The following is a 25,949-nucleotide window of genomic DNA, read 5'->3' on the forward strand; positions in this document are numbered from 1 at the left end:
CTCAACAAAAGTTTTATTCAAAATCCCTTGACTCAAAAGCATTCTAGCCCGCACTTCCTAACCGTTGGTTACTGCTAGTAATACATAAAACCTGGATTTTTCTTAAAATTAAAAGTACAGAAATAATGTCATCAAATTCGATTGCAACCTAGTATTTACATTAACGTTATAGAGCAAACAGTCAATAGTGCATGAGCAAAGTGTCCCTGAAATCTGTCAATTCCTGTCTAATTTATGATCATTTAAATAAAGTTTATGAAAATATAGACAATAGCAGAGAACAAGCCTGTTTTCGAGCATTTTTAAAGTCGCAAATTTATTCTTGTATTGTGATGAGCTGAGATTCTATAAACAATGGAACCACCGAGTCGGAACTAAGCAACCTGGCAAAAAGGAAAAATTTTAACTCAAAAATAACCAAATGACTTTATTTTCGATATTAATCGCGACGAGGTGGGTGGGGTAAGGGGAATATGTACGTTTTACAGACAATAGCCGCTGAATGGGGCCTCAACGTTTCAATCTAGCTCTTAAATCTGACATGCATATGGCGCCAGTGAATTGTCACCAAACTGTACTTATGACTCTTGGAAAAGTTCCTAGAGGAGATCCCTCGCTTAAAAAATTGCAAAACATCTACCCCCGGTTTCTGCCTCCACAACCCCCCCCTCCCCCTTCCTCGCACTCCCACCCTGGAGTATTTGTTATTTATATGATTGCCGGACAAAACTAAGAAAGCTAAAAATCACATTTTTTGTGTGTGTCTTAGTATCCGCTAACAAAGGAGTGTCCTCAAACAATGACTCTGAAGCACGTAATAACATGGCTTTAAGTATTCACAACAGCCTCTCTTAAAATCAAATTGTTAAACGCAAATTTAGGTTAATTCATCCTCAAGTACAACAACGCTGGCATGTCCTTTTGGTCAGATCGTCATCTTCATTCATTCATTCCCTCTACAAACAACACTAAATTTTGCACCTTGTTGACAAACCATTTTTACCGGAAGAATAGCTGAGCAAACCTGACACCTTACAATATTGAGAGAGAACACAACCTAAGTGATGTAGACTGAGAAGGTCCCAGATTTTCATAAACAAGAAGCTGAAAACAGCTTTACTCAGGCCATCTTAAATGCGGAGAATGTTTCGTGTGATTTTGCACGATTCATTTGTAAGAGGCGACAGGCGACCAGTATTACCAGCTGATAATCTGTAAACAGATATTATATCGCTAATGGCTCTGGTTCACGCACGCTTTTAAGATTGTTTGCACAGACGAAATATCGGTGTATCCCGAATATTTGGTATCGAGTATCGCCTATACTTATCAGGACAATCGCGACACAAAAAAATCGGATCAATTTAGGTTTCTGGGAAACTGCTCACCTACCCCTCCCCAAACCTAACATTAACCCTTACTTATCGCTTTGGGCAAAATGTTAGGTTTGGGGAGGGGTAGGTGAGCAGTTTCCCAGAAACCTAAATTGATCCAAAAAATCAATGATAATAAGATCACAATATTGTCAAAATGTTGTTAAAAACTCTCTAGCGCATTCAGATGATCACATAATAGAATTAGAGTTTCGTTTCTGCGCTTATTTGTGTGAATAATCCCAGACGTTTCGGAACTTCTGTCCCTTCATCAGTGGAAAATTGCCGTTGAAGTCAGCGCGCGTCATTTTATTTGAATGTGGCAACATTGAGTGCGCGCGCTAACTGAGTCTATGTTTATGCCGCGCGCTATTTGAAGATCAGGCGGCCTTCCGCGCTGCGTCTTTCTCTGATGTTCGTAAGATTGAAGATCAGGCGGCCATGATGGAATGGTGATGTCTGTTGTGCGATCAGGCCGATTTACGAAAATGGACTCAGTTAGCGCGCGCGCACTCAATGTTTCCACATTTAAATAAAATGACGCGCGCTGACTTCAACGGCTATCTTCTACTGATGAAGGGACAGAAGTTCCGAAACGTCTGGGATTATTCACACAAGTACACCATGGATCATGATAGTTTACTATCCATGTTCACACAAATTAGCGCAGAAACGAAACTCTAATTCAGTTATGTGAACAAAAAAATCAAGATCGTTCGGCACGATAAAATATCGGTGTTTCTATATCGAATGTTTGGTATCGAGTTTCGGCCCATCCTTCTCAGGATAATCGCGACACACACACAAAAAGAATGCGACCAAATTCTTGACTCGGAGCTTAGCAGTCCAAGTAACAAGACAGGAGACCCTTCTGAATCAACACAGCAAATGACTCAAACATGACAGCGTCTTTCATGTTGCAAATGATAACACGTATGTTTAACGAAAAATGGCATGTACACATCATCATTAGCGACAGTAAAACTGCATTACCCACAGTCAGTGTTTCTGAACGACAACTGAAGTGGTCATCAGTAAAGCGTTCTATTTATCTCGTGTTTCGCTTTGTTAACAACAATCCTGCGTCAAATACATGGCTTTCAAAATAAGCCTTGTCGCTATTTTGTCCGCAATATTATTCTTTTCAAGTCAGTCTCGAGTCACACTCGGAAAAAATCAGACCCGAAAAACCCAAGCAACAAAACATGGCGAGGTGTACCGAGCCAAAAGTCAGATTGATTCTCTGATTTACAAGCTTACTCTTGATTTGAAAGCCTTTAACGAAAAGAAAACTCTGGCCACCGTTATGCAAAAGGACGCCGAGAAGTTGGCTCGAATCGCTGAAGAAGAAATCGCCTTGTTGAAACCAGTACAGCATCTTTTGAATAACTTGGTAACGGGCAATGCTTCGAGCGGATATCAGCGCTGTTTAGCCAAACAAGGAGGAAAAATACCAGTGCGAATTGAGACGAAAGGGTCCTCACTGCCGAAACATTACACTCTGAGTGTTCCAGGTACGAAATTTTAATCATTCCTAAATCAATCGTTTTTTATTTAAACGGGAATTAAATACGTCGAATCTAAATATTCTTTTTAAAAAAACTGAGGAAGCAGCATCATCTCGTGCAGTTAAGTTTCGATTACCTCAAATGAATTTCGACACTTTTAGAACTATTCCAGTTACTTTGATTTCCCAATACAGTTGAGTTTTGTTTTAATTAAGTTGAGATTTCAGCAGTTTAGTATAGTTCAATTACGATTTACACACATTTGTGCCGCGGATGAGTTTAAAGGAGCTACGTCACTGAGATTTCGCAGATTCTTGGTACTTAAACTGTTCTGAAATTAGTGGTAGGCAACTTACCCATGGAAACATTACCTTTGAACGTCTATTAGAGACTGACCAATCAGTAGTGGAGGAGGGGGGGGGGGGGACGGAGCAGAAAAGGAGTGGGTTATCAGTTTTTGAGCCCTCGAAAAGGGGTTGGTTATGTAGTTTTGATTTATGTAGTTTTGATTAACACATTGGGGGTGGGTCGTCGTATTTATTCACTAACTTTAAACTGTTATAGTTCCAAGAAAATTATCAGTTGTATTAATCATTAAAAATTTATAAATTTCTCGAAGTGAGCAGTTTAAATGAATTTCTAGCGTTTTAAGAAGGCCCAAATATAAAACTTTCCCTAGGGAGCATGCCCCCTGACCCCCCTAGATGGCTCGTGATCAGAACATCAGTTTTGCCTGTCTCTCTTCAGCCAGCGTAGATTCACTCTGTGCTTAAGGCTTTCACCAGTAAACTCTTTGCAAATATGAATAATAGACAGTGGTTGTAGGTTCTGTTATCAATTAAATTTCTGTATAAAAATATGAACTCTTCAATAATTGTTTATAAATTAATATTACGTACTGTTTAAGTTTACGCATATGTTTGTGTCTAAATTTTCCCATGGACGTTACACGCAATATGTAGAAAACTTACAAAATACTAGTATAAGAAACGAGAAATTCATCCTTCTTTGGTGTGCTAAGAAACGGGAAAAGACGTACATGGAACTGCAGTGTCCACAAGGGACAATTAGAGTGGTGTATGTTGGGGATCACACTTAAAAAGTTCATGTTAAATCTAAAACCTCTAACTCCTAACAGATGGTAAAGAAATGATTATCTATCTGAATCCTAAGTCTCCTCTGGGAGAATAGGGCCTTTGATCAGTTTCTTCCACTCTACCCTGTCTTCCGCAGAAGGTGGCAAAACCCATCTTCTGCCTCTCACCCTCTACTGTTCTCCTCCATGTTTCTTTCGGACGCTCTCTGCTCCTCCTTCCCTCCGGTGCCCATGTTGGCGCAATGCGGGGATTCTGCTGGTGGCCCATGCGCAATAAATGGCCTATCCATCGTCACATTCGCCTCCTTATCTGTTCACTGATGGTGCAAGTCCTTGCCTGTCTTCTGACCTCCTCATTTGACACCCTCATTGGCCAGTATATTCTCAGTATCCTCCGTAGATGTGTCAGTAGTTTTGCCTCGCCCCTCTTGGTCATTCTCCAGGTTTCACACACGTAAAGAAGCACTGCTATGACATTGGACTTGAAGATTCTTATCTTGGTGTTTTTGCTCAACTGCCCACTCCTCCAGATCTTAACCAGCTTGTTGAAAGCTCCTCTAGCTTTCCCTAGGCGGCTCTTGATGTCCTTCTCAGCCCCTCCATGCCTGGTTACTCTTGCTCCTAGGTAGTCAAAGCTGTCCACATCCTTTACTTGCTGTCCATCGACTACGATTGCATTGTTGTAGTTTGCATTTATCCTCATGAGTTTGGTTTTCGTACGTGGTGCTGAATTTCAAGCCCGTTCCCTTCCCGTTCCTATTCAGGTGGTCGATCTTCTTCTGAATCTGTGTGAATGTGCTTGAGATGAGAGCCAGGTCGTCTGCGAAGTCTAAGTCCTCTAGCATAGTTGTCATCTTCTACCTAATGCCTGTCCCTTAATGAACAACTGTTCTCCTCATCACCAAACCCAGACATGTTACATCCCTGCTTGATACCCGACTTCACCTCAAACCAATCTGTCCTTCCACTACCATCAACCACTGCACTTGTCGAGTTAGTTACATCACTTGCACCATTCTCACGATCTTAGATGGTATTCCGTAGCACTTCATGATCTTCCAGAGAGTGCTTCCATGTATGCTATCAAAAACCTTCTCGTAGTCGACAAAGCACAGGTAAAGGTGGAGGGGGGGGGCTGGAGTTCCATTCAACTGCCTGCTCGACAATGTTCCAGAGCACAAAGATCTGTTCTATTGTGCTCCTTCCCTTTCTTAATCCAGCTTGTTCCTTTCTCAATTCTGCATCCGTCCCCGCAACAATCCTCTTGATCAGAATTCTACCCATCACCTTGGCTATAGTAGGCATGAGGGTGATACCTGTCCAGTTTCTGCAGGTCGTTAGATCCCCTTTCTTGGGGAGCTTGACAATGAGCCCTCTGCACCAGTCCTCTGGAACACTTTCCTCTTTCCATATGGTGCTAAATAAATCATGCAAGACACTTATTGCAGTATCATTGTCAGCCCTCAGAAGGTCAGCCGTAATGTTATCTATACCTGGTGCCTTTCCACTTTTCATGTTTCCCAGGGCACCCCTTATCTCATCTTTTGTTATCGCTCCTGTGTTAATGCTTTCATTTTCCTCGTTCGCCTCTTCCACCTCGGCAGGGTTACTTCAGGAGCTGGCCTGTTCAGGACCTCCACAAAATGCTCTCGCCATCTGTCTTTGACCTCAACTTTTTTGGTCAGTAATCTTCCATTCTTGCCCTTCACCATTGCTACCTTCTTTGGCCCTTTGTTACAGAGCCTCCTAGTTGCATCGTATACTCCTTTCATCTGCCCCAGTCGTGCAGCATCTTCAGCTTCTTGCGCAATGTTGTTTACCCAGTCTCTCTTATCCTTCCTGAGGCTCCTCTTTGTCTCCTTATTCTTGTCTCTTTACTCATTCCGGGCTTTGTCCTTCAGCCTCTCAGATCTTGCATCGTCTATCTTTCTCTTTAATCTTCCTCCTCGCCTCGATTTTTCTCCAACTTTCTGTGCTGATCCAGCTCTGACTCTTCTTCTTTCTGTGCCCCAATGCATTCATTGCTGTTTCTGTGTAGGCGTTCTTGTTCTTTTGCCACCTCTACTCTATGTTTCTGGCTGAGTCGGATGGTTTGCTGTTCTGGTAGCCATCTGTGTCCCTGTCATTCTGATCAGACGTCTGGAGAATGTTGAATCTATTCCTCAGTTCAAGCTGGAACTGTTGTCTCACCTCAGGTGCTCTCAGCTTGCTCTCTTCATATCTGATAGTTTTCTCTTGCTTCTTTCCTGTGCTGTTTAACCTGAGTTTGACCTTAGTTATGATAAGGTTGTGATCAGTCCCCCACATCAGCTCCTCTATAAGTCCTTGTGTCTTTGACTGACCTCTTAAACTGCGACCTGATTGCCACGTGGTCGATTTGGTTTCGGTGTTGACCACCTGGCGAGGTCCATGTGTACTTGTGAACATCCTTATGGGGAAACATGGTTGATGTTATAGCGAGATTGTTGGATGCACAAAAGGTCACAAAGCACTCGCCATTGTCATTTCTCTCGCAATAATAATAATAATAATAATAAAAACTTTATTACCGTGTCTGTGTGTTTAGCCCTTATGGACTAATTGGGGACACAATTAAAATACCTAAAATACTATTAATAATGCTAAGCTAAAAATATTTAAAACACTTAACTAAAAACTAAAAACTAATATTTACAATGTCTTGAGCGCAACAGAGTTTGCAACAGTTACTATTGTTGTCCACGTAGTCCGATAGATTGAGTTTTGTAATTTTAGTTTTGAATGCAGTCACAGTCGGCGAGTTTTTCAGTTCTTTGCTTAATTTTGACCATAGAAGTGGTCCAAGATATCTGATACAATGTTTCCCGTAGCGTTTAGTATCAAAACGCGGTAAGACAAAATCACTGTTTCTAAGCGAGTGTGTAGTGTCTTTGCGGACAAAAAGAGCAGAGACGTTGTCTGGCGCAAGCCCGTTCTTGACCTTATACATAAGCGTTGCTGTATCTTGTAAACGCCTATTATATAGTGTGGGCAAATCTGCCCGTCCCAAGAGTTCGTTATAGGTTTCGGCGTGGGATCTGAATATAACTCTTAATGCGCGTTCCTGAATTCTCTCAAGTTTCCTTTTGTCCGATGACTTACAAAACTGCCATGTTAGATGGCAGTATGTTAGGTGAGGTAAAATGAACGTCTTATACAGTAATAGCTTAGCCTTGCAAGGTATTAAATTGCGAAGACGAGAAAGTACTCCGACTTTCTGGCTGGCCTTAATGCATAGCACACGGATATGCTCGGTGAACTCAAGATTATCGTCGATGTGAACTCCCAGTAGCTTGATTTGTTCTGTTTTTGTAATGTCTATGTCATCGATGCTGAGGGCTGTGTCGCTCTTGTCCTTATCGAGTTTTCTTGGATTGATAATTAGCGACTGGAACTTGTCTGGATTTGCTTTTAAATAGTTCTTTGAGTACCAAGCCAGGGCTTGGCTACCATGAATTTTCAAACTGCGTCCAACTGTTTCGTGGTCCGTTCCCTTAACGTACATTTGGTGGTCGTCAGCGTACATAGTTAAGTTTGCGTCCTTTACATGTGATGACAGATCATTTTGAAACATGTTCCAAAGTAGGGGTCCGAAGGATGATTAAATCGTGTTTCCCAACGATGCCACTCTCACCCTCCTGCGTCTCTCCCACCTTGGCGTTCCAGTCTCCCGATTACCAACAGCATGTCATGTCTAGGAACCGCATCCAGCGTTTTCTGCAGCTGATCATAGAAAGTATCCTTTGCCGCGTCTTCTGCTTCATTAGTTGGTGCATACACCTGTACAATGGTTGTCTTAACGTACTTGGAGTAAAACCTGGCCACAATGATCCGGTCGCTGACTGGTGACTGCTGGCATATCTAGCCATCACAATTCCCACCCCACTTTGGTGAATGTCATCCTCCCTACCTGAGTAGAGGAATTGGTCTCTCCAGTCTGAGGTCTCAGGCTGCCGAACCCAGACCACCTGCATTCACTGATTCCCAGTATACTGAGCCTGTAGCGTTGCATCTCAGATGTTACTTGGGCTGTTTTGCCGACGCTATACATTGTCCGCACATTCCAACATCCGATCTTACGTACAATTTTTGGATTAGCCAACGACCCTTTCAGCACACGAGCTTCTTTGCAGATTTCACCCGTGTCCGTCATTCTGCCTTCGTCCCAGGTGATGAATTTGTCCACCAGAGTTAGGCAAGTCGTCGTACTTGATCCAGTGTAGACTGTCCTCAACGAATCTCTGGTTTCCGTAATCGGTTGTTTTTTATGGTGCAGAGTGATTAGCCCTGCGACGAACTCCAAAGGAGGGATTGGTTTGTTGTAGGGGTTTTAATTTCCCTCCCTTGGAAGCTGCCCTCTGGGCTGACAGGTGCTAACACTTGGGTTTTAGTTTGGAGTTGGGCCGCCTTCGACAGCTATTGAGCCCCACCTGCCCCTTTCACCTCGTCAGCCTAGATGTGAGCCAGCTACCCTGACGTAGTTCAGCCGATGGGTCGACACCGTTGCCCGGGGTATGGCCGTTGCAGTGCATGCAACTTCGAGGAGCCATACGTCAGAGCTGGATGCTGAGTCTGGATCAGTGCAGCCCTGAGAATGCGACCGCCCCCCTGCAAAGGTACTAACACTCTCAAACACTCCATACACCCCAAAAGAAACGATTGGTCTCTTAATAATGAAATTTTTGAGCAAAAGGGTGGGTCATGTAATTTTCAACTCCCTATCAGGGGTGGGTCAGCTAGTTCTGAGCCAGATTCAGTTTTCATTCAGTTTTCTACAGCTACGTTGTAATTTCCTCAAGTACAGTTGAGCTGCGATTTCCAAAAAATTGCAATTCTATGCCCACTATTATTTTACCTCTCTCTCTAGAAACCAAGGACTCTTTTAATAATGTGTACATTACAGCAGTCATATATAATAAGTTGTCTGCTAATCATAAGCCAATTTTTTTTTTTATTTTCTCAGTTAACCATCGCGAGCTGATAGATCGTGGATTAACACGTGACAATGGAGATGACTTACAGGTCTATTTCCATGCCAATGGACAGCACCCTGCTCAAATCGACCGCGTCCTTAGTGGACTGGGAACAAAGTCGGCTACTGTACAGTTTAGACTGCAGGCTCCTATGTCAGTCAACACTGTTGATGCCTATTCTTACTCCTTAGTGCTTGGTAGTGCGGTCAGCGGAAGTGCCATGGATAACCCTGACTATGCGTACGCCTTTCATGACGATTTTTCAAGCTCTGTTCTGAAGAAAGAATGGGTGACGAACAATTACGGTAAATGGAGTGTGCAAAAAGGACAACTGCTTGGAGATACTACGCAGGGAAGCATCACAGACAGTGCAGAGGTCGGATTGTATGTTAAGTCGGGATTTACATGGAAAGATGTTGAGGTAGAGCTTGGTGGAGACTATAAGCAAAAGCTATCCTGGGCCATTCTTGCGCGTCAGCAATGTAGCCCACAGCAAAACCACAGCCTGGTGGTTTGAGTACTACGCAAATTCTCATATCACATGTACCATGAGACCTTTTGTCAACAACAAAGATGGAAGCTGGAAGTACCAAGGAAAGTTACCCACAGCCTTTACTACAAACACTTGGTTTCACTTCAAGTATCAAGTGCTCGGCGACAGGTTTTCACAATGGGCGAACGGTAAACTTGTGCACAACAATGTACAAGTTGGTAGCGAATGGAAAATATCAGCGGGAACTTTAGGGCTGGGATGTCATAGGGCTTCCTCCAGTACCAGCTGTAAAACACTGTACGACAACATCAAAGTGAGGTTCCTGGTTACCAGTCATCCAAATATCACTCTTGAAAATTTCCAACCAGACTTCCCCAGCCAAAGTAGCCTCTTAGGTGAAAAGAAACTTCCCGCTGACTCGTGCAAACAAATCCATGATGCAAGTCTTGCCAACAACAAACCTCGCGCCAAGAATGGAATTTACTGGATCAAGACTGATCTGCAAGGAAGTTCCTCAGTGCAGACTTACTGTGACATGGCAAATGGTGGCTGGACTCTGGTGGGAAAGATCAGCGGAAATGTTGGCAATATTTACAAGACATGGCTGGTGTCTAACTACAACACTACGGAGCTGAAAACACCAAAGATCACTAAACTGAAAGAGTACGCCTGCATTGACGCGCGAAGACTTGCGGTGGAGGAAGCGTCCACGATTCTGTTGTCCAGCGGTGAGAGGATGGATGGCTTGGGAAGCAAGTGGGTGATGTGGAGACTGCCTGGAGACAGAGAAAAAGACTTGCTGTGGAATCACTCTGTAGGGCCATCAGCTGTAGGTGCAGCTGTTCAGACACCCGTCATGGTGTATGCTTGGAATGGCAACAAAAAGGTAAAAAAGGGGATGATGTGTAGAATGAGACTGAAATACCCTTATATTTCGACATATTTTGGGTTGTGTTTTAAGGCACATTCACGTTTTTGCAAATAAGTCACTGACTGGTAACAGACTGGTAACAAGTATGACAGTATGCTTCAATCAAAGACTTTGAATCTTCACTGATGTTTATTTTGTTTTATGCAGATCTGTTACCAGAATAAGTTTGGGGTAAAGCCTTATGGTGCACATGGAGGTTCGTATCCTTACGCGTCTTACAATACTGCTGGCTACACCAACAATAATGACTACTGTATGGCTGTAGGGGTCATGGCTAAAGGTTCCACTGCACATGGCTGGTCTCAGAATACTGGTGGTTACGACAGTCCCAGCAGCGATTCTGATTGGCCGAACAAATCATATACTCACCAGTCCCCTCACCTGACGGTCTGGCTCAAGTAACTATAGCAACCGCCTCAGAGACACACATGCATGGATGATAGTGACATTTAATTTGCTTCGGGTTTTTTAAGTGATAGTCAAAATGAGGGCATTTTATAGAACACGATTTCATTTCATAAGGTTGTGTGTTGACATAGGAGAGTGATTTTAGACCAGAGACAATTTGACAAAGTAAAAAAAAAAAAAAAAACAATCAATATATTAAACGTAGTTGAAAAAGAAAGAGATGTATATCATTTTGTTTTAAGTGTTTTTCTAAAATATTGATTTCTGTGTTAAAATTTTCATTTGCCATGCTGAGAATATGAGAGTCGTGAAAGTAGGTATGAATGTGTCACATTTAACTGAGGCGTTAAGTTGTTTGAAAAAAAAGAAAAAAAAAGACAATAAAATGGCGTTGGGTTAAAATTATTCTGAGTCACGCTCCCTTTTCTTCTCTTCGGACTCGTCACGCAACGCACTCTAAGAAGTGTATTTTACGCGACTGGGAAGCATTGCGTGATGTACCGCGAAAAAGCTTAGTCACTCTGCTGCATTGAAACATCACAGTAATTCGAGAATTAAGGCTCCCACATCTTAGAAAAATATACATCTTGTCCAGGAAACGTAGGCGTACAGTTTAAAAAATTCAAACTCATTTACTTGGAAAATCACATAAAAGAAGAACTTTTCATCAGAAGACTTTTGCGAATATGTTGTTATGGAGAAAATAGCCTGCCAGAGAAGCCGCTGTTTTCGGGCATTTTTTAAAGTCACAAATTTGATCTTGTATTTTGATCAGCTTTAGATTCTATTTAACTTGCAATGGACCCGTAGAGTCGCAACCAAGCAACTCAGCAAAAAGGAAAAATTTTAACTCAGAAATAAACAAATGACTTTATGTTCGATATCACACGACGGGGTGGGTGGGGTAAGGGGGTTATCGACGTTTTACAGACAAGAGCCTCTGAATGGGATATCAACGTACGTTTCAATCTCGCCCTTAAATCTGACATGGCGCCAGCGAATTGTCACCAAATTCTGCTAACGATTCTCGGAAAAAGTTTCTAGCAGAAATTCCCCGCTTACAACAATGTGAATCATCTACCATCATTTTTGCTTCAAAAGTCCCTGCCCCCCACCCCTACTATACCCCCTTCCGCACTCCCACAGTGGAGTATTTGTTATGTTATGACTGCCCGACAAACCTAACAAGAGTGAAAAATTATAATTGTGTTAAGTTTGTGTCGAAGTATCCCCTCATAAAGGACTGTCCTCAAACAATAACTCTGAAGCTCGTAAAAAATAAGGTTAAAGTATGCACAATAGCCTGTCTTGGAATCCAATTGTTAAACGCTTCAATTTTATTTCTCCTGAAGCACAGCAACGCCGGCATGTCCTTGGGTTATCTTTATTCATTCAATCTCTCTACAAACAACACTAAAATTTACATATATCAATCTTGTTAATCTATTTACTTTCAAGTACAACCAAAACATTTTACCCGGAAGAAAAATTTTATATCTGATAGGGGACTTGAATATCATTAGCTGACCCGACACCTAACAAGATTAAGTGAGAACATAACCGGTTTTGTAGTCTGGTTAATATTTTTTTTTAACTGATGAAGACTGAGAAAGACCCGAATTTTAATAAACAAAACGATTGACCCTTCTGAATCAACACAACAAATTGACAGTTTCTTTCATATGTTGCAATTCATATGATATACATTTCACGAAAAATAACCTGTACACATTAGCACTAACAACAGTAAAACTGCATTACCCACAGTTAGTCTTTCTGAACAACTTAGCGAACATCAGTACAGCTTTCTCTTTATCTTGTGTTTAACTTTATTAACGACCAACCCGCGTCGAATACATGGCTTTCAAACTAAGCCTTGTGGCAATTTTGTCCGCAATACTATCCTTTTCAAGTCAGTCTCGAGTCACACTCGCAAAAGATCTAACGCGAAAAACCCAACCAACAAAACATGGCGAGGTGTACCGCGCCAAAAGTCAGATTGATTCTCTGATTTACAAGCTAACTCTTGATTTGAACACCTTTAACGAAAAGAAAACTCTGGCCACAGTTATGCAAAAGGACGCCGAAAAGCTGGCTCGAATCGCTGAAGAAGAAATCGCCTTGTTGAAACCAGTACAGCATCTTTTGGATAAATTGGTAACAGGGAATGCTTCTAGCGGATATCAGCGCTGTTTAGCCAAACAAGGAGGAAAAATACCAGTGCGAATTGAGACGAAAGGGTCCTCACTGCCGAAACATTACACTCTGAGTGTTCCAGGTACAAAGTTTTATCTTCTCTTGAGTAATCGTTTTACTAGCAATTAATTCAAAATCTCAAACTAAAAAAATAAAATAAAAAGTAAATTATTTAAACGGGAATTAAACAAACTGGGGAAGCAGCGTCATCACATGTGTTAAGTTTCGATTACCTCAAATTAATTTCAACTCTTTTAGTGTTCCCGTTACTTGGATTTTTCGATACACCTGATTGAGGTTGTCAGTATAGTTATTACGATTTGCAGTGCAGTTGACTTGTGATTTTCATTACAGTTAATTTTCGATTCCAGTACAGTTAAATTGCGATTTCCCTGAGTACAGTTAAAATGTGATTTTCAGAACAGTTAAGTTGCGATTTTCAGTACAGTTGTAAGTTGTGATTTTCAGTACAGTTAAGTTGCGATTTTCGGTACAGTTAAGTTATGATTTTCAGTACAGTTAAGTTATGATATTCAGTACAGTTAAGTTATGATTTTCAGTACAGTTAAGTTGTGACTTTCAGTACAGTTAAGGTGCGATTTTCAGTACAGTTAAGTTATGATTTTCAGTACGGTTAAGTTATGATTTTCAGTAAAGTTAAGTTGCGATTTTCAGTACAGTTAAGGTGCGATTTTCCGTACAGTTAAGTTATGATTTTCAGTACAGTTAAGTTGTGATTTTCAGTACAGTTAAGTTGTGATTTTCAGTACAGTTAAGTTATGATTTTCAGTACAGTTAAGTTGTGATTTTCAGTACAGTTAAGTTATGATTTTCAGTACAGTTAAGTTATGATTTTCAGTACAGTTAAGTTGTGATTTTCAGTACAGTTAAGGTGCGATTTTCCGTACAGTTAAGTTTTGATTTTCAGTACAGTTAAGTTGTGATTTTCAGTACAGTTAAGTTGCGATTTTCAGTACAGTTAAGTTGTGATTTTTAGTACAGTTAAGTTGCGATTTTCAGTACAGTCAAGTTGCGATTTTCAGTACAGTTAAGTCGTGATTTTCAGTACAGTTAAGTTGCGATTTTTAGTACAGTTAAGTTGTGATTTTCAGTACAGTTAAGTTGCGATTTTCAGTACAGTTAAGTTATGATTTTCAGTACAGTTAAGTTATGATTTTCAGTACAGTTAAGTTGCGATTTTCAGTACAGTTGTAAGTTGTGATTTTCAGTACAGTTAAGTTGCGATTTTCAGTACAGTTGTAAGTTGCGATTTTCAGTACAGTTAAGTCGCGATTTTCGGTACAGTTAAGTTATGATTTTCAGTACAGTTAAGTTATGATTTTCAGTACAGTTAAAGTTGTGATTTTCAGTACAGTTAAGGTGCGATTTTCAGTACAGTTAAGTTATGATTTTCAGTACGGTTAAGTTATGATTTTCAGTAAAGTTAAGTTGCGATTTTCAGTACAGTTAAGGTGCGATTTTCCGTACAGTTAAGTTATGATTTTCAGTACAGTTAAGTTGTGATTTTCAGTACAGTTAAGTTGTGATTTTCAGTACAGTTAAGTTATGATTTTCAGTACAGTTAAGTTATGATTTTCAGTACAGTTAAGTTGCAATTTTCAATACAGTTAAGTTGTGATTTTCAATACAGTTAAGTTGCGATTTTCAGTACAGTTAAGTTGTGGTTTTCAATACAGTTAAGTTGCGATTTTCAGTACAGTCAAGTTGCGATTTTCAGTTCAGTTAAGTTGTGATTTTCAATACAGTTAAGTTTCGATTTTCAGTACAGTTAAGTTGTGCTTTTCAGTACGGTTAAGTTGCGATTCTCAGTACAGTTAAGTTGCGATTTTCAGTACAGTTAAGTTGCGATTTTCAGTACAGTTAAGTTGTGATTTTCGGTACAGTTAAGTCGCGATTTTCAGTACAGGTAAGTTATTATTTTCAATACAGTTAAGTTATTCTTTTCAGTACAGTTAAGTTATTATTTTCAGTACAGTTAAGTTGTGATTTTCAGTACAGTTAAGTTGCGATTTTTAGTACAGTTAAGTTGTGACTTTTAGTAGACTAAAGTGGCGTTATGTTTCAGCTGCAATCTCCATAAAGTAAATGGTTTATAGTTATAATATGATACATACGAACAAGCTAACCTTGTGATTTTGATTTTCCATCCACATAGTTAATCATCGCGAGCTGATAGATCGTGGATTAACACGTGACAATGGAGATGACTTGCAGATCTATTACCATGCCAATGGACAGCACCCTGCTCAAATAGACCGTGTCGTTAGTGGCCTGGGAACAAAGTCGGCTACTGTACAGTTTAGACTGCAGGCTCCTATGTCAGCCAACACTGTTGATGCCTCCTCTTACACCTTAGTGCTTGGTGGTGCGGTCAGCGGAAGTGTCATGGATAACCCTGACTATGTGTACGCCTTTCATGACGATTTTTCAAGCTCTGTCCTGAAGAAAGAATGGGTGACGAACAATTACGGTAAATGGAGTGTGCAAAAAGGAAAACTGCTTGGAAATACTGCGCAGGGAGGGATCAGAGACAATGCAGAGGTCGGATTGTATGTTAAGTGTCGTTGTCAGAGTAAACCAGGCAATGCCAAAAGATGGGGGTCAGCCGATTTCCCTCATATTTTCAGCATTTAAAACCTATCAGATAAGATTAAGATTGGTGGCATTTAAATGATTTTCTGCCTTTTCAATCTTGAGATTGACCACCCCCCTAGTTTTCGGCACAGAAAGTGCCAAAAATCCTCATAAAAAAAGGCCAAATTCTCAGTACAGGAAACAGATCTTCCTTTTGCATTTCGTGCACAAAACTTTTTCTCAAGGTAAATTAAGTGGTCGTTGATGTTTTGCATGCTTAGAAACAACTTTTCAGTTCAACTGTAATTTTAACCATATTTTCTAAACTAGGTAGGTAGCTTGTGTCTTGCCACAGAGTGAATTTGGGGGATTTTCAAATTCAATTTTTTCAAAAGTGCGATGGTTTATTTTTTATTAAAAGTCATTTTATAACAGTCCATACCCTTCTTATTCGAAAACAAGAATTTATTGATTGGCATAAGAAATTCTTTTTCCACGAATTTAGTTCAAAAATGGCTCTGATCGCTCTTATGGCTATTTTCCCGCCAAAATTAAATCACACTAAAATATCACATAACATAGATACAATTATATTTTGAAATGAAATAGTTGTATTTGAATTCATTGAAAGGAGTAGAAACTTCATTAAATGTGTTAATAATTGATTTCGAATTAACTATGTTAATTAAAGTAATAGATCATCGCCGCAGTCCGTGCATGAATTCATTGTGTATTTCCTGCGAAAACTTAGTCGTATTACGTAAGTATTGCTTCGATTTTCATAGTTTAGTTTGGTATGTCTTAAAAGCGAGATTATAAACCTAATATATAAGGCGGTCTTTGTAGTAATGATCCAAGGTACCAAAGAAAGAAACCACGAGTCGAGACGTTATTTCTCACGTTCGACACGGAACTTTTGTCAGTTTCAATTCATTCTATCACGTTTCATTCGGGACAAACACTCTTATAAGTATGAATTGTTCGTTAGCTTCACAAGAATCACCTTGTAGTCTTCTCGGATATAGTACAACTGTTCTACCGTTAGATGCTTGTGAACAAGATGTTACAGTTCACTTACTACTCGAGGTCTTGTTGTGAGTGGCAAGCGAGGATGGCGATCTCGAAGTTCAGAAATCACTGAGGGAGCTTTCTTCATTCAGTTCAGGTCACTTTGACTTATCCGTAGATAGAGTGGCAGGTATGAGCATCTGTCCAGAACACCAAAAGAGAAGTAACAGGCGACTGCATGCGACTGGCGACCTTGAAAAAATACCTGTTGTTATCACTGCACAAAGATCAATGCAAACAGATTAATGACCCACGCCGTGTTTGCATGACCTTTGTAATGTATGCAACACTGTCACGCTGGTTGTAATTCGAGCTCCTCTCTTTTCAAGTTAGTCTCTAGTTCTTTTCATACCAAAACAGACACAAACACGCATACAAGACCCACGTAGACGTACACAGGTAGAAGTTTAGCTGAGCAATTTTTATGCTAGAATCGTTAGTAATAGCAGCATTTTTTCCTTATACCATTGCTTATACAATCTGGCTATACAGCAACTGTTATCGTAACACTCTTGATGAAATTGTATGCTAACTATTTAATGTACTCTCATTTGACCAATAAACGCACAAATCTCTGTTTTGGATATATGTTGTTGAGGACTGTATTCTCGTTTTTATCACTGAAGACGACTGTAATATGTCCCAACACCCATCTAAATTTGCACAGAAGCACAACGTTCAGCAATATGGCCCATAAAGTTCATAAATCTGAGCTCTCATTTCCTATAATAAAATAACTATCATAGATCATGGGGCACCTGTGGAGATAATGATGATAATGATGTTGTTGTTGTTGTTGTTGTTGATGATGATGATGATGATGATGATGGTGGTGGTGGTGGGGGTGGCAGTGGTGATGATGATGACGATGATGATTGAATTTTGACTGCTATGACTGTAATCAGGACATCTTTTTTCAGATGAAAGTCTTCAAAGCCGAAATTTAACAAACAAAACAAAACCAGACAAGAAACCCACTAAATGCAGTCTGTGACTTTTGTGGGGTTTTTCTGTCTGCAGGCCCGCTTTACAACAATTTTCACGGACGAGTACTATCCATCCGGGTATTTTCCTTGGACGGGCACTATTTTAACAATAGAGTGTTTCTGTCGAGGAACTATCGGCTGTTAGCATAACCACACTGACCTACTATTGGTAATCGCGCAATCTGATTGGCTACACAGGTGCCTACTATCGATCCGTAGAAGGCTCTCGCAGTGCGCGAGTTGTCTTCGCTAAATTTTATCAATCAAAACCTTCAATAAATCAATTCTAGCGATATTCTGAGTTTAATAGATCGGTCAGTGGGTTATGCTAACACAATTAGACGGCTCGCTCTCGGTTTCTACCGGCTTTTGATAGTTGGCTCGGGGCTTCGCCCCTCGCCAACTATCAGCCGGTAGAAACCTCGAGCTTGCCGTCTAATTGTTAAATAGTTGCCCCGCGGAAATTTGATGTTCTTAAAACAAATATTAGCCCGAGAAGCGAAGCTTCGAGGGCAAATATGCTATTTTTAAGAACATCAAATTTCCAAGGGGCAACTATCAGACCGATAGTTCCGAGACAGAAACACTCCATTGTTTTTATTGTTCACCACTAAATTTTCTTCCGCGCGCACATACAAAAACGAGCATCGTGAATTATTTTTACTTTTCAGGATAAAAAACTCAATTGAAAGCCGAAATTTAACAAAAGAAGCAAAACCAGACAAGAAACTCACTAAATGCAGTGAATTTGGTTGGGTTTTTTTGTCTGCAGGCAGCTTGTTTACAAAAAACAGTCACGGGCGGGCACTATTGATCCGGGCATTTTTCACGGGAGGGCACTATGGGCTGATAGTGCCCTCCGGCGGACGGGCACTATTGCGTCACGTGTTCAATTTAAACCAATCAGAATCGGAGAAAATTTAGTGGTGAACTATAATTAAACAACAGTGTTCCTGTCGAGGAACTATCGACTGATAGTTGTCCCGCGGAAATTTGATGTTCTTAAAACAAATATTAGCCCGAGAAGCGAAGCTTTAAGGGCTAATATGCTAGTTTTAAGAACATCAAATTTCCAAGGGGCAACTATCAAACCGATAGTTCTGAGACAGAAACACTCTATCGTTTTTATTATTCACCATTAAATTTTCTTCGGCGCGCCCATTCAAAAACGAGCATCGTGAATTATTTTTTTAGTTTGCAAAATAAAAAACTCAATTGAAAGCCGAAATTTAACAAACGAAACAAAACGAGACAAGCAATCCACTAAATGCAGTGATTTTGGTTGTTTTTTTTTTGTCTGCAGGCACACTTGTTTACAAAAAATTTCACTGACGGGCGGGCACTATCCATCCGGGCATTTTTCTCGGACGGGCACTATGGACTGTTAGCATAACCACACTGACCTACTATTGGTAATCGCGCAATCTGATTGGCTACACAGGTGCCTACTATTGATCCGTAGAAGGCTCTCGGAGCGCGCGCGTAGTCTTCGCTCAATTTAATCAATCAAAACCTTCACTAAATCAATTCTAGCGATATTCTGAGTTTAATACATCGGTCGGTGGGTTATGCTAACACAATTAGACGGCTCGCTCTCGGTTTCTACCGGCTTTTGATAGTTGGCTCGGGGCTTCGCCCCTCGCCAACTATCAGCCGGTAGAAACCTCGAGCTTGCCGTCTAATTGTTAAATAGTGCCCTCCGCGGATGAACACCATCGCGTCACGTGATCAATTTAATCCAATCAGAATCTGAGAAAATTTATTGGTGAACTATAATCGCTGATAGGGCATGATTGTGCGTTGGCTTAAAAGTGCTTTAAATTTTAGGTTTTGGATAGCGATAGTCCACTGTATGTTTTGGATAGCGAAAGTCGACTCGGCTGAGCCTCGTTGATTAATCTAACTCATAGAAAACTCGGGTTACTAATTTTCAAATATAAAACAGTGATACACAGTTTTGTAATGGCCACACCCAGCTTCTTAGAATCGAGGAAACTGATGTATACAAAACATCATTTTTTGAAATGCCAGTGGGATACATCTATAAATATTCAACATTTAAACAAGAAGATCACTTGCTTACTTTTTCCTTTAATTTATGTTGGTTGAATGTTGGATATTTTGTTGTACAGGCAATCAAGTGATCGTAAAGGAAAAACGAATATAATTGTTAGACATGCACTACAGTGTCACTGGCGCGATGTATAATCTTGTAAACATTTCTCCTGTACATCAGCTAACTCTCGCCCCGCTCAATTATTTATTTTGATAGTTAAAAAACCGGGCAATAGGTTGGCTTAATATTCCATTTGCACGATTTTTTCTTAGGGTTTCTGGAGTACAAATCTTTTACAGTACAAATGAAATCTGCTTCAAGGTTGCAGGTGAACCACGCCCACATAGAAATTTTTTCGTGTCTGAAAGGTACACAACACGAAACAAAGTTGTTGTTGACACCATCACGAACTTTGTCAGGTTTGACCAGGCGTTTGTGCTACAAAAATTAAGAATTATTTTTCTTTATTTTATTCACAAATAGTTTTGAATAAGAAAGGAAACTAGAGCTAGTTAAATAAGTTTTCTCATAGTGGCGAATCATAAGCAAAAGCGTGTGCATCTTAAGCATCCTATAATGGATTAGCTTGACTATCGTTTGGGTACGAATTCTGATCTGACCAGACGATTCAGTTATAAAATATGACACAGACATATACTAGACATTGATTCTCGATCGTGACCTGAAACGAACATTTTGTTTATCTCTTATATCGGTAAACGATGTCCATATAAATTGATGAACCTTGTGCTTCTATAAACATTCACACACGAGTTGGATCACATTTCAGTTTTCTCCAATGACCAAAACGAAAATGCAGTCCTCGACAAAGTTCAAAACAGAGATGTTTTCTGTTTTTATTGGTTAAATTGGAGTTACTACTTACTTCGGGTGCGTCACGATGACACTTGCGTTATAGCAAAATTAGAAATGAAAAAATACGCTTGCTGTCACTAAAGGTTCTTGAAAAAAATACACAGCTGATCTGAACTTCTACCTATGTTTACTTGGGTCTTGTGTGCGTTTTTGTGTCTCTTTTAGGATGAAAAGAATTCGAGACTGACTTGAAAAGAGAGGAGCTCGAATTACAACCAGCGTGACAGTGTTGCATACATTACAAAGGTCATGCAAACACGGCGTGGGTCATTAATCTGTTTGCATTGATCTTTGTGCAGTGATAACAACAGGTATTTTTTCAAGGTCGCCAGTCGCATGCAGTCGCCTGTTACTTCTCTTTCGGTGTTCTGGACAGATGCTCATACCTGCCACTCTATCTACGGATAAGTCAAAGTGACCTGAACTGAATGAAGAAAGCTCCCTCAGTGATTTCTGAACTTCGAGATCGCCATCCTCGCTTGCCACTCACAACAAGACCTCGAGTAGTAAGTGAACTGTAACATCTTGTTTACAAGCATCTAACGGTAGAACAGTTGTACTATATTCGAGAAGACTACAAGGTGATTCTTGTGAAGCTAACGAACAATTCATACTTATAAGAGTGTTTGTCCCGAATGAAACGTGATAGAATGAATTGAAACTGACAAAAGTTCCGTGTCGAACGTGAGAAATAACGTCTCGACTCGTGGTTTCTTTCTTTGGTACCTTGGATCATTACTACAAAGACCGCCTTATATATTAGGTTTATAATCTCGCTTTTAAGACATACCAAACTAAACTATGAAAATCGAAGCAATACTTACGTAATACGACTAAGTTTTCGCAGGAAATACACAATGAATTCATGCACGGACTGCGGCGATGATCTATTATTTTAATTAACATAGTTAATTCGAAATCAATTATTAACACATTTAATGAAGTTTCTACTCCTTTCAATGAATTCAAATACAACTATTTCATTTCAAAATATAATTGTATCTATGTTATGTGATATTTTAGTGTGATTTAATTTTGGCGGGAAAATAGCCATAAGAGCGATCAGAGCCATTTTTGAACTAAATTCGTGGAAAAAGAATTTCTTGTGCCAATCAATAAATTCTTGTTTTCGAATAAGAAGGGTATGGACTGTTATAAAATGGCTTTTAATAAAAAATAAACTATCGCACTTTTGAAAAAATTGAATTTGAAAATCCCCCAAATTCACTCTGTGGCAAGACACAAGCTACCTACCTAGTTTAGAAAATATGGTAAAAATTACAGTTGAACTGAAAAGGTGTTTCTAAGCGTGCAAAACATCAACAACCAGTTAATTTACCTTGAGAAAAAGTTTTGTGCACGAAATGCAAAAGAAAGATCTGTTTCCTGTACTGAGAATTTGGCCTTTTTTATGAGGATTTTTGGCACTTTCTGTGCCGAAAACTAGGGGGGTGGTCAATCTCAAGATTGAAAAGGCAGAAAATCATTTAAATGCCACCAATCTTAATCTTATCTGATAGGTTTTAAATGCTGAAAATATGAGGGAAATCGGCTGACCCCCATCTTTTGGCATTGCCTGGTTTACTCTGACAATGACACTTAAGTCGGGATTTACATGGAAAGATGTTGAGGTAGAGCTGGATTTGATGGAGACTGTGAGCAAAAGCTATCCTGGACCATTCTTACGCGTCAGTAATGTGGATCGCAGCAAAACTACGGCTTGGTGGTTTGAGTACCACGCGCAATCCCGAACTACTTGTACATTGAGACCCTTTATGAACAACAAAGATGGCGGCTGGAAATACAATAGCAAGTTGCCCACAGCCTTTGCTGTAAACACTTGGTTTCATTTCAAGTATCAAGTGCTCGGCGACAGGTTTTCACAATGGGCGAACGGGAAAGTTGTGCACAACAATGTACAAGTAGGCAACGAATGGAAAATATCAGCGGGAACTTTAGGGCTGGGATGTCATAGGGCTTCCTCCAGTACCAGCTGTAAAACACTGTACGACAACATCAAAGTGAGGTTCCTGGTTACCAGTCCTCCAAACATCACTCTTGAAAACTTACAACCAGGCCTCCCCAGCCAAAGTAGCCTCTTGGGTGAAAAGAAACTTCCCGCTGACTCGTGCAAACAAATCCATGATGCAAGCCTTGCCAACAACAAACCTCGCGCCAAGAATGGAATTTACTGGATCAAGACTGATCTGCAAGGAAGTTCCTCAGTGCAGACTTACTGTGACATGGCAAATGGTGGCTGGACTCTTGTGGGAAAGATCAGCGGAAATGTTGGCAATATTTACAAGACATGGCTGGTCTCTAACTACAACACTGCCGCACTGAAAACACCAAAGATCACTAAACAGAAAGAGTACGCCTGCATTGACGCGCGCAGATTGGCGGTGGAGGAAGCATCCACGATTCTGTTGTCCAGCGGTGAGAGGATGGATGGCTTGGGAAGCAAGTGGGTGATGTGGAGACTGCCTGGAGACAGAGAAAAAGACTTGCTGTGGAATCACTCTGTTGGGCCATCTGCTGTAGGTGCAGCTGTTCAGACACCTGTCATGGTGTATGCTTGGAATGGCAACAAAAAGGTAAATTAATTATGTGTAATCATCACTGCATTTCGACATATTCTGATTTATAGTTTAGAGCGCTTCAGCAAAGAAGTCACTGACAAATTATAAATGTGTAAAAAAATAAGATTGGTCCAGCCATTTCGTAATAAAACAAAAATTACAAATCGTATCTTTTATATCAATACATAATATAGTTTTTATTATTTTTTTTGCAGATCTGTAACCAGAACAAGTTTGGGATAAAGCCTTCAAGTGTCCATGGAGGTTCATATCCTTACGCGTCTTACAATACTGCTGGCAACACTGCTGCTAACGACTACTGCATGGCTGTGGGGGTCTTGGCAAAAAGCTCCACTGCGCATGGCTGGTCGCAGAATGCCAACGGTTACGACAGTCCCAGCAGCGATTCTGATTGGCCAAACACATCGTACAATCACCAGTCCCCTCACCTGACAGTCTGGCTCAAGTAACTACAGCAACCGCTCCAGACACACACATGCATGGATGATAGTGACATTTAATTTGCTTCGGGTTTTTTTAAGTAACAGTCAAAATGGTCAAACACGATTTCATTTCTTAAGGTTGTGTAGTTGACATTTAACAAATGGTGAACGTCATATCGTACACTATTGAGTTATGAATGTACGCAGGAGGTTGCTAAGCACGAAAGAAGCGTAAGAGTCGCACGAGGTGATAGCCGAGTGCTACTCTAGCTTCTTGAGTGCTTAGCAAGCCTCCCAAGTACATCCATAACTCAATAGTGTACGCTATGACGTTTACCATTTGTTTCTAGCACAACTTTTAGGCGATTTATTGCAGTTTTTTAAGGTAAAAGTGCGCGCGCTTATTTAAATAATTGCGTCTAGTGCTCGCGTAAACGCCGACGAAAACCTAAAAGAAAAAACAAGCAGACCTTTTTAGTTTTTGATTTCAGACGTGCCTAAAAGTCTTTCAGCATTATGGAGAGATGGATTTTCTTATGTTTAGCTTTTCAAATTCACAGCAAAACCGAGAAAATATGTAAAAACTCGTGAAGTAGCAGCACTTTCTTGTGCCATGTTGCATCAGATCAGCGCGCGCGCTCAGGTTGAAGGCATACGTCGGCAAATAGTAGTCGGTAAATTAACCAATCTGAACGCGCACTTTACCTCAGTTGTGCTATAAAGGAGAGTGTTTTTTGTTTAGAGATAATTTGACAAAGTTAATAACAATCAAAACGTAGTTGAAAAAGACAGAGATGTATATTACTTCGTCTTAAAGTGTTTTCTAAAATATTGATTTCTGTGTTATAATTTTCATTTGCCATGCTGAGAATAATGGGAGTCGTAAAAGTAGGTATCAATGTGTCACATTTAACTGAGGCGTAAGATTGCTTGAAAAAAAGGAAAAAAAGACAATAAAATGGTGTTGGGTTAAAAATATTCTGAGTCATGGTCCGTTCACTGCTATTGGGACTCGTCACGCAACGCAATCGATAAAGGGTATTTAACGTGACCGGGAAGCATTGCGTGATGTACCGCGAAACAGCTTTTCATAGTCACTCTGCTGCATTGAAACATCAAAGTAATTCGAGAACTAAGGCTTCCACATCTTAGATCACACATCTCAACAAAAACATACATCTTGTCCAGGAAACGTAGGCATACAGTTTTAAAAATTCAAACTCATTTACTCGGAAACTCACATAAAAGAAGAATCTCTCAGTAGAACACTCTTGCAAATATGTCAGTGGTTATGGGAAAGACCCTGGCAGACAGCAAGCCGCTGTTTTCGACCATTTTTTAAAGTCACAAATTGATCTTGTTTTGTGAACAGCTTGAGATTCTATTAACAATGGACCCGTCGAGTCGCAACTAAGCAACTCGGCAAAAATAAAAAAAATAAAGTCAAAAGTAACCAAACGACTTTATGTTAGATCGCAATCGCGGCGGTGGGGGGGGGGGGGGGGCGAAGGGGGACTACCATCTTTACAGATAGGAGCTGTTAAAAGAGATCTAACGATCTAATCTCGCCATTAAATCTAACCTGGCGCCAGTAAATTGTCACTAAATCATGCTAATGACTCGTGGAACAGTCCCTAGTGGAGATCCCTCGCTTAAGACATGGTCAGGCAACTGCCTCTGCACTCCCCCCTCTATCCCCCGTACTCTCACCCTGGAGTATTTGTTATTTATACGATTGCCGGAGAAAACTGACAAAACTGAAAAACTGTTTTTGTGTCAAAGTAGCGGCTCATGAAGGACTGTCCTCAAACAGTGACTCTGAAGCACGCAATGACATCGTTTCAAGAATCCACAAGAGCCTCCTCTTGGAATCCAACGCTAATACAGTTTAATTCTTTCTGAAGTGCAGCAACGCCGGTATGTCCTTGGGTCAGATCGTCATCTTTATTCATTCAATTCCTCTACAAACAACACTAAATTTTACATATATCAATCTTGTTGAACTATTTATTTTCAAAGTACAAAAACAGTACCCGGAAGAGCAAATTTATATCTTATCTGGGACTTTACTAACATTAGCTGACCCGACACCTAACAAGGTTCAGTGAGAAAATAACCGATTTTACAGTCTGATTAATATTTTTTATCTAATGAAGACTGAGAAGGGCCGGAATTTTCATAAACAAAACGATTGACCCTTCTAAATCAACACAACAAATGACTCAAACATGACAGTTTCTTTCATATGTTTCAATTCATATCACATGCGTTTCACGAAAAATAACCTGTACACATTATCACTAGCAACAGTAAAACTGCATTATCCACAGTCAGTCGTTTTGAACAGCGA

General features: G+C 40.3%; 2 protein-coding genes across 2 annotated transcripts; both read left to right on the top strand.

Moving 5' to 3' along the window:
• The first annotated feature begins 2,406 nt into the window (after positions 1-2,406).
• LOC144654565 (uncharacterized) lies at positions 2,407-23,688 on the top strand. The gene is made up of 4 exons (XM_078514726.1): positions 2,407-2,887; positions 8,959-9,389; positions 22,209-23,171; positions 23,372-23,688. Exons 1-4 carry the CDS (start codon positions 2,467-2,469, stop codon positions 23,624-23,626), a joined length of 2,070 nt encoding a protein of 689 aa, XP_078370852.1. The 5' UTR covers positions 2,407-2,466; the 3' UTR covers positions 23,627-23,688.
• On the top strand, positions 9,419-11,368 carry LOC144654568 (uncharacterized). Its single transcript, XM_078514730.1, has 2 exons — positions 9,419-10,347; positions 10,540-11,368. The coding sequence occupies exons 1-2, from the start codon at positions 9,517-9,519 to the stop codon at positions 10,792-10,794; spliced, it is 1,086 nt and encodes a 361-aa protein (XP_078370856.1). The 5' UTR covers positions 9,419-9,516; the 3' UTR covers positions 10,795-11,368.
• Positions 23,689-25,949: the final 2,261 nt, after the last annotated feature.

This window comes from Oculina patagonica, chromosome 5, assembly GCF_052425735.1.
Source record: "Oculina patagonica isolate OP01 chromosome 5, crgOcupat, whole genome shotgun sequence".
NCBI classification, from domain to species: Eukaryota; Metazoa; Cnidaria; class Anthozoa; order Scleractinia; family Oculinidae; genus Oculina; species Oculina patagonica.

Coding starts and splice junctions, on each gene's coding strand:
- LOC144654568 (XM_078514730.1), top strand. CDS start 9,517: ATGAGACCTTTTGTCAACAACAAAGATGGAAGCTGGAAGTACCAAGGA. Junction 10,348..10,539: donor CTTGGAATGGCAACAAAAAG/GTAAAAAAGGGG, acceptor TGTTTTATGCAG/ATCTGTTACCAGAATAAGTT.
- LOC144654565 (XM_078514726.1), top strand. CDS start 2,467: ATGGCTTTCAAAATAAGCCTTGTCGCTATTTTGTCCGCAATATTATTC. Junction 2,888..8,958: donor TTACACTCTGAGTGTTCCAG/GTACGAAATTTT, acceptor TTATTTTCTCAG/TTAACCATCGCGAGCTGATA. Junction 9,390..22,208: donor TTACATGGAAAGATGTTGAG/GTAGAGCTTGGT, acceptor AAAGATGTTGAG/GTAGAGCTGGATTTGATGGA.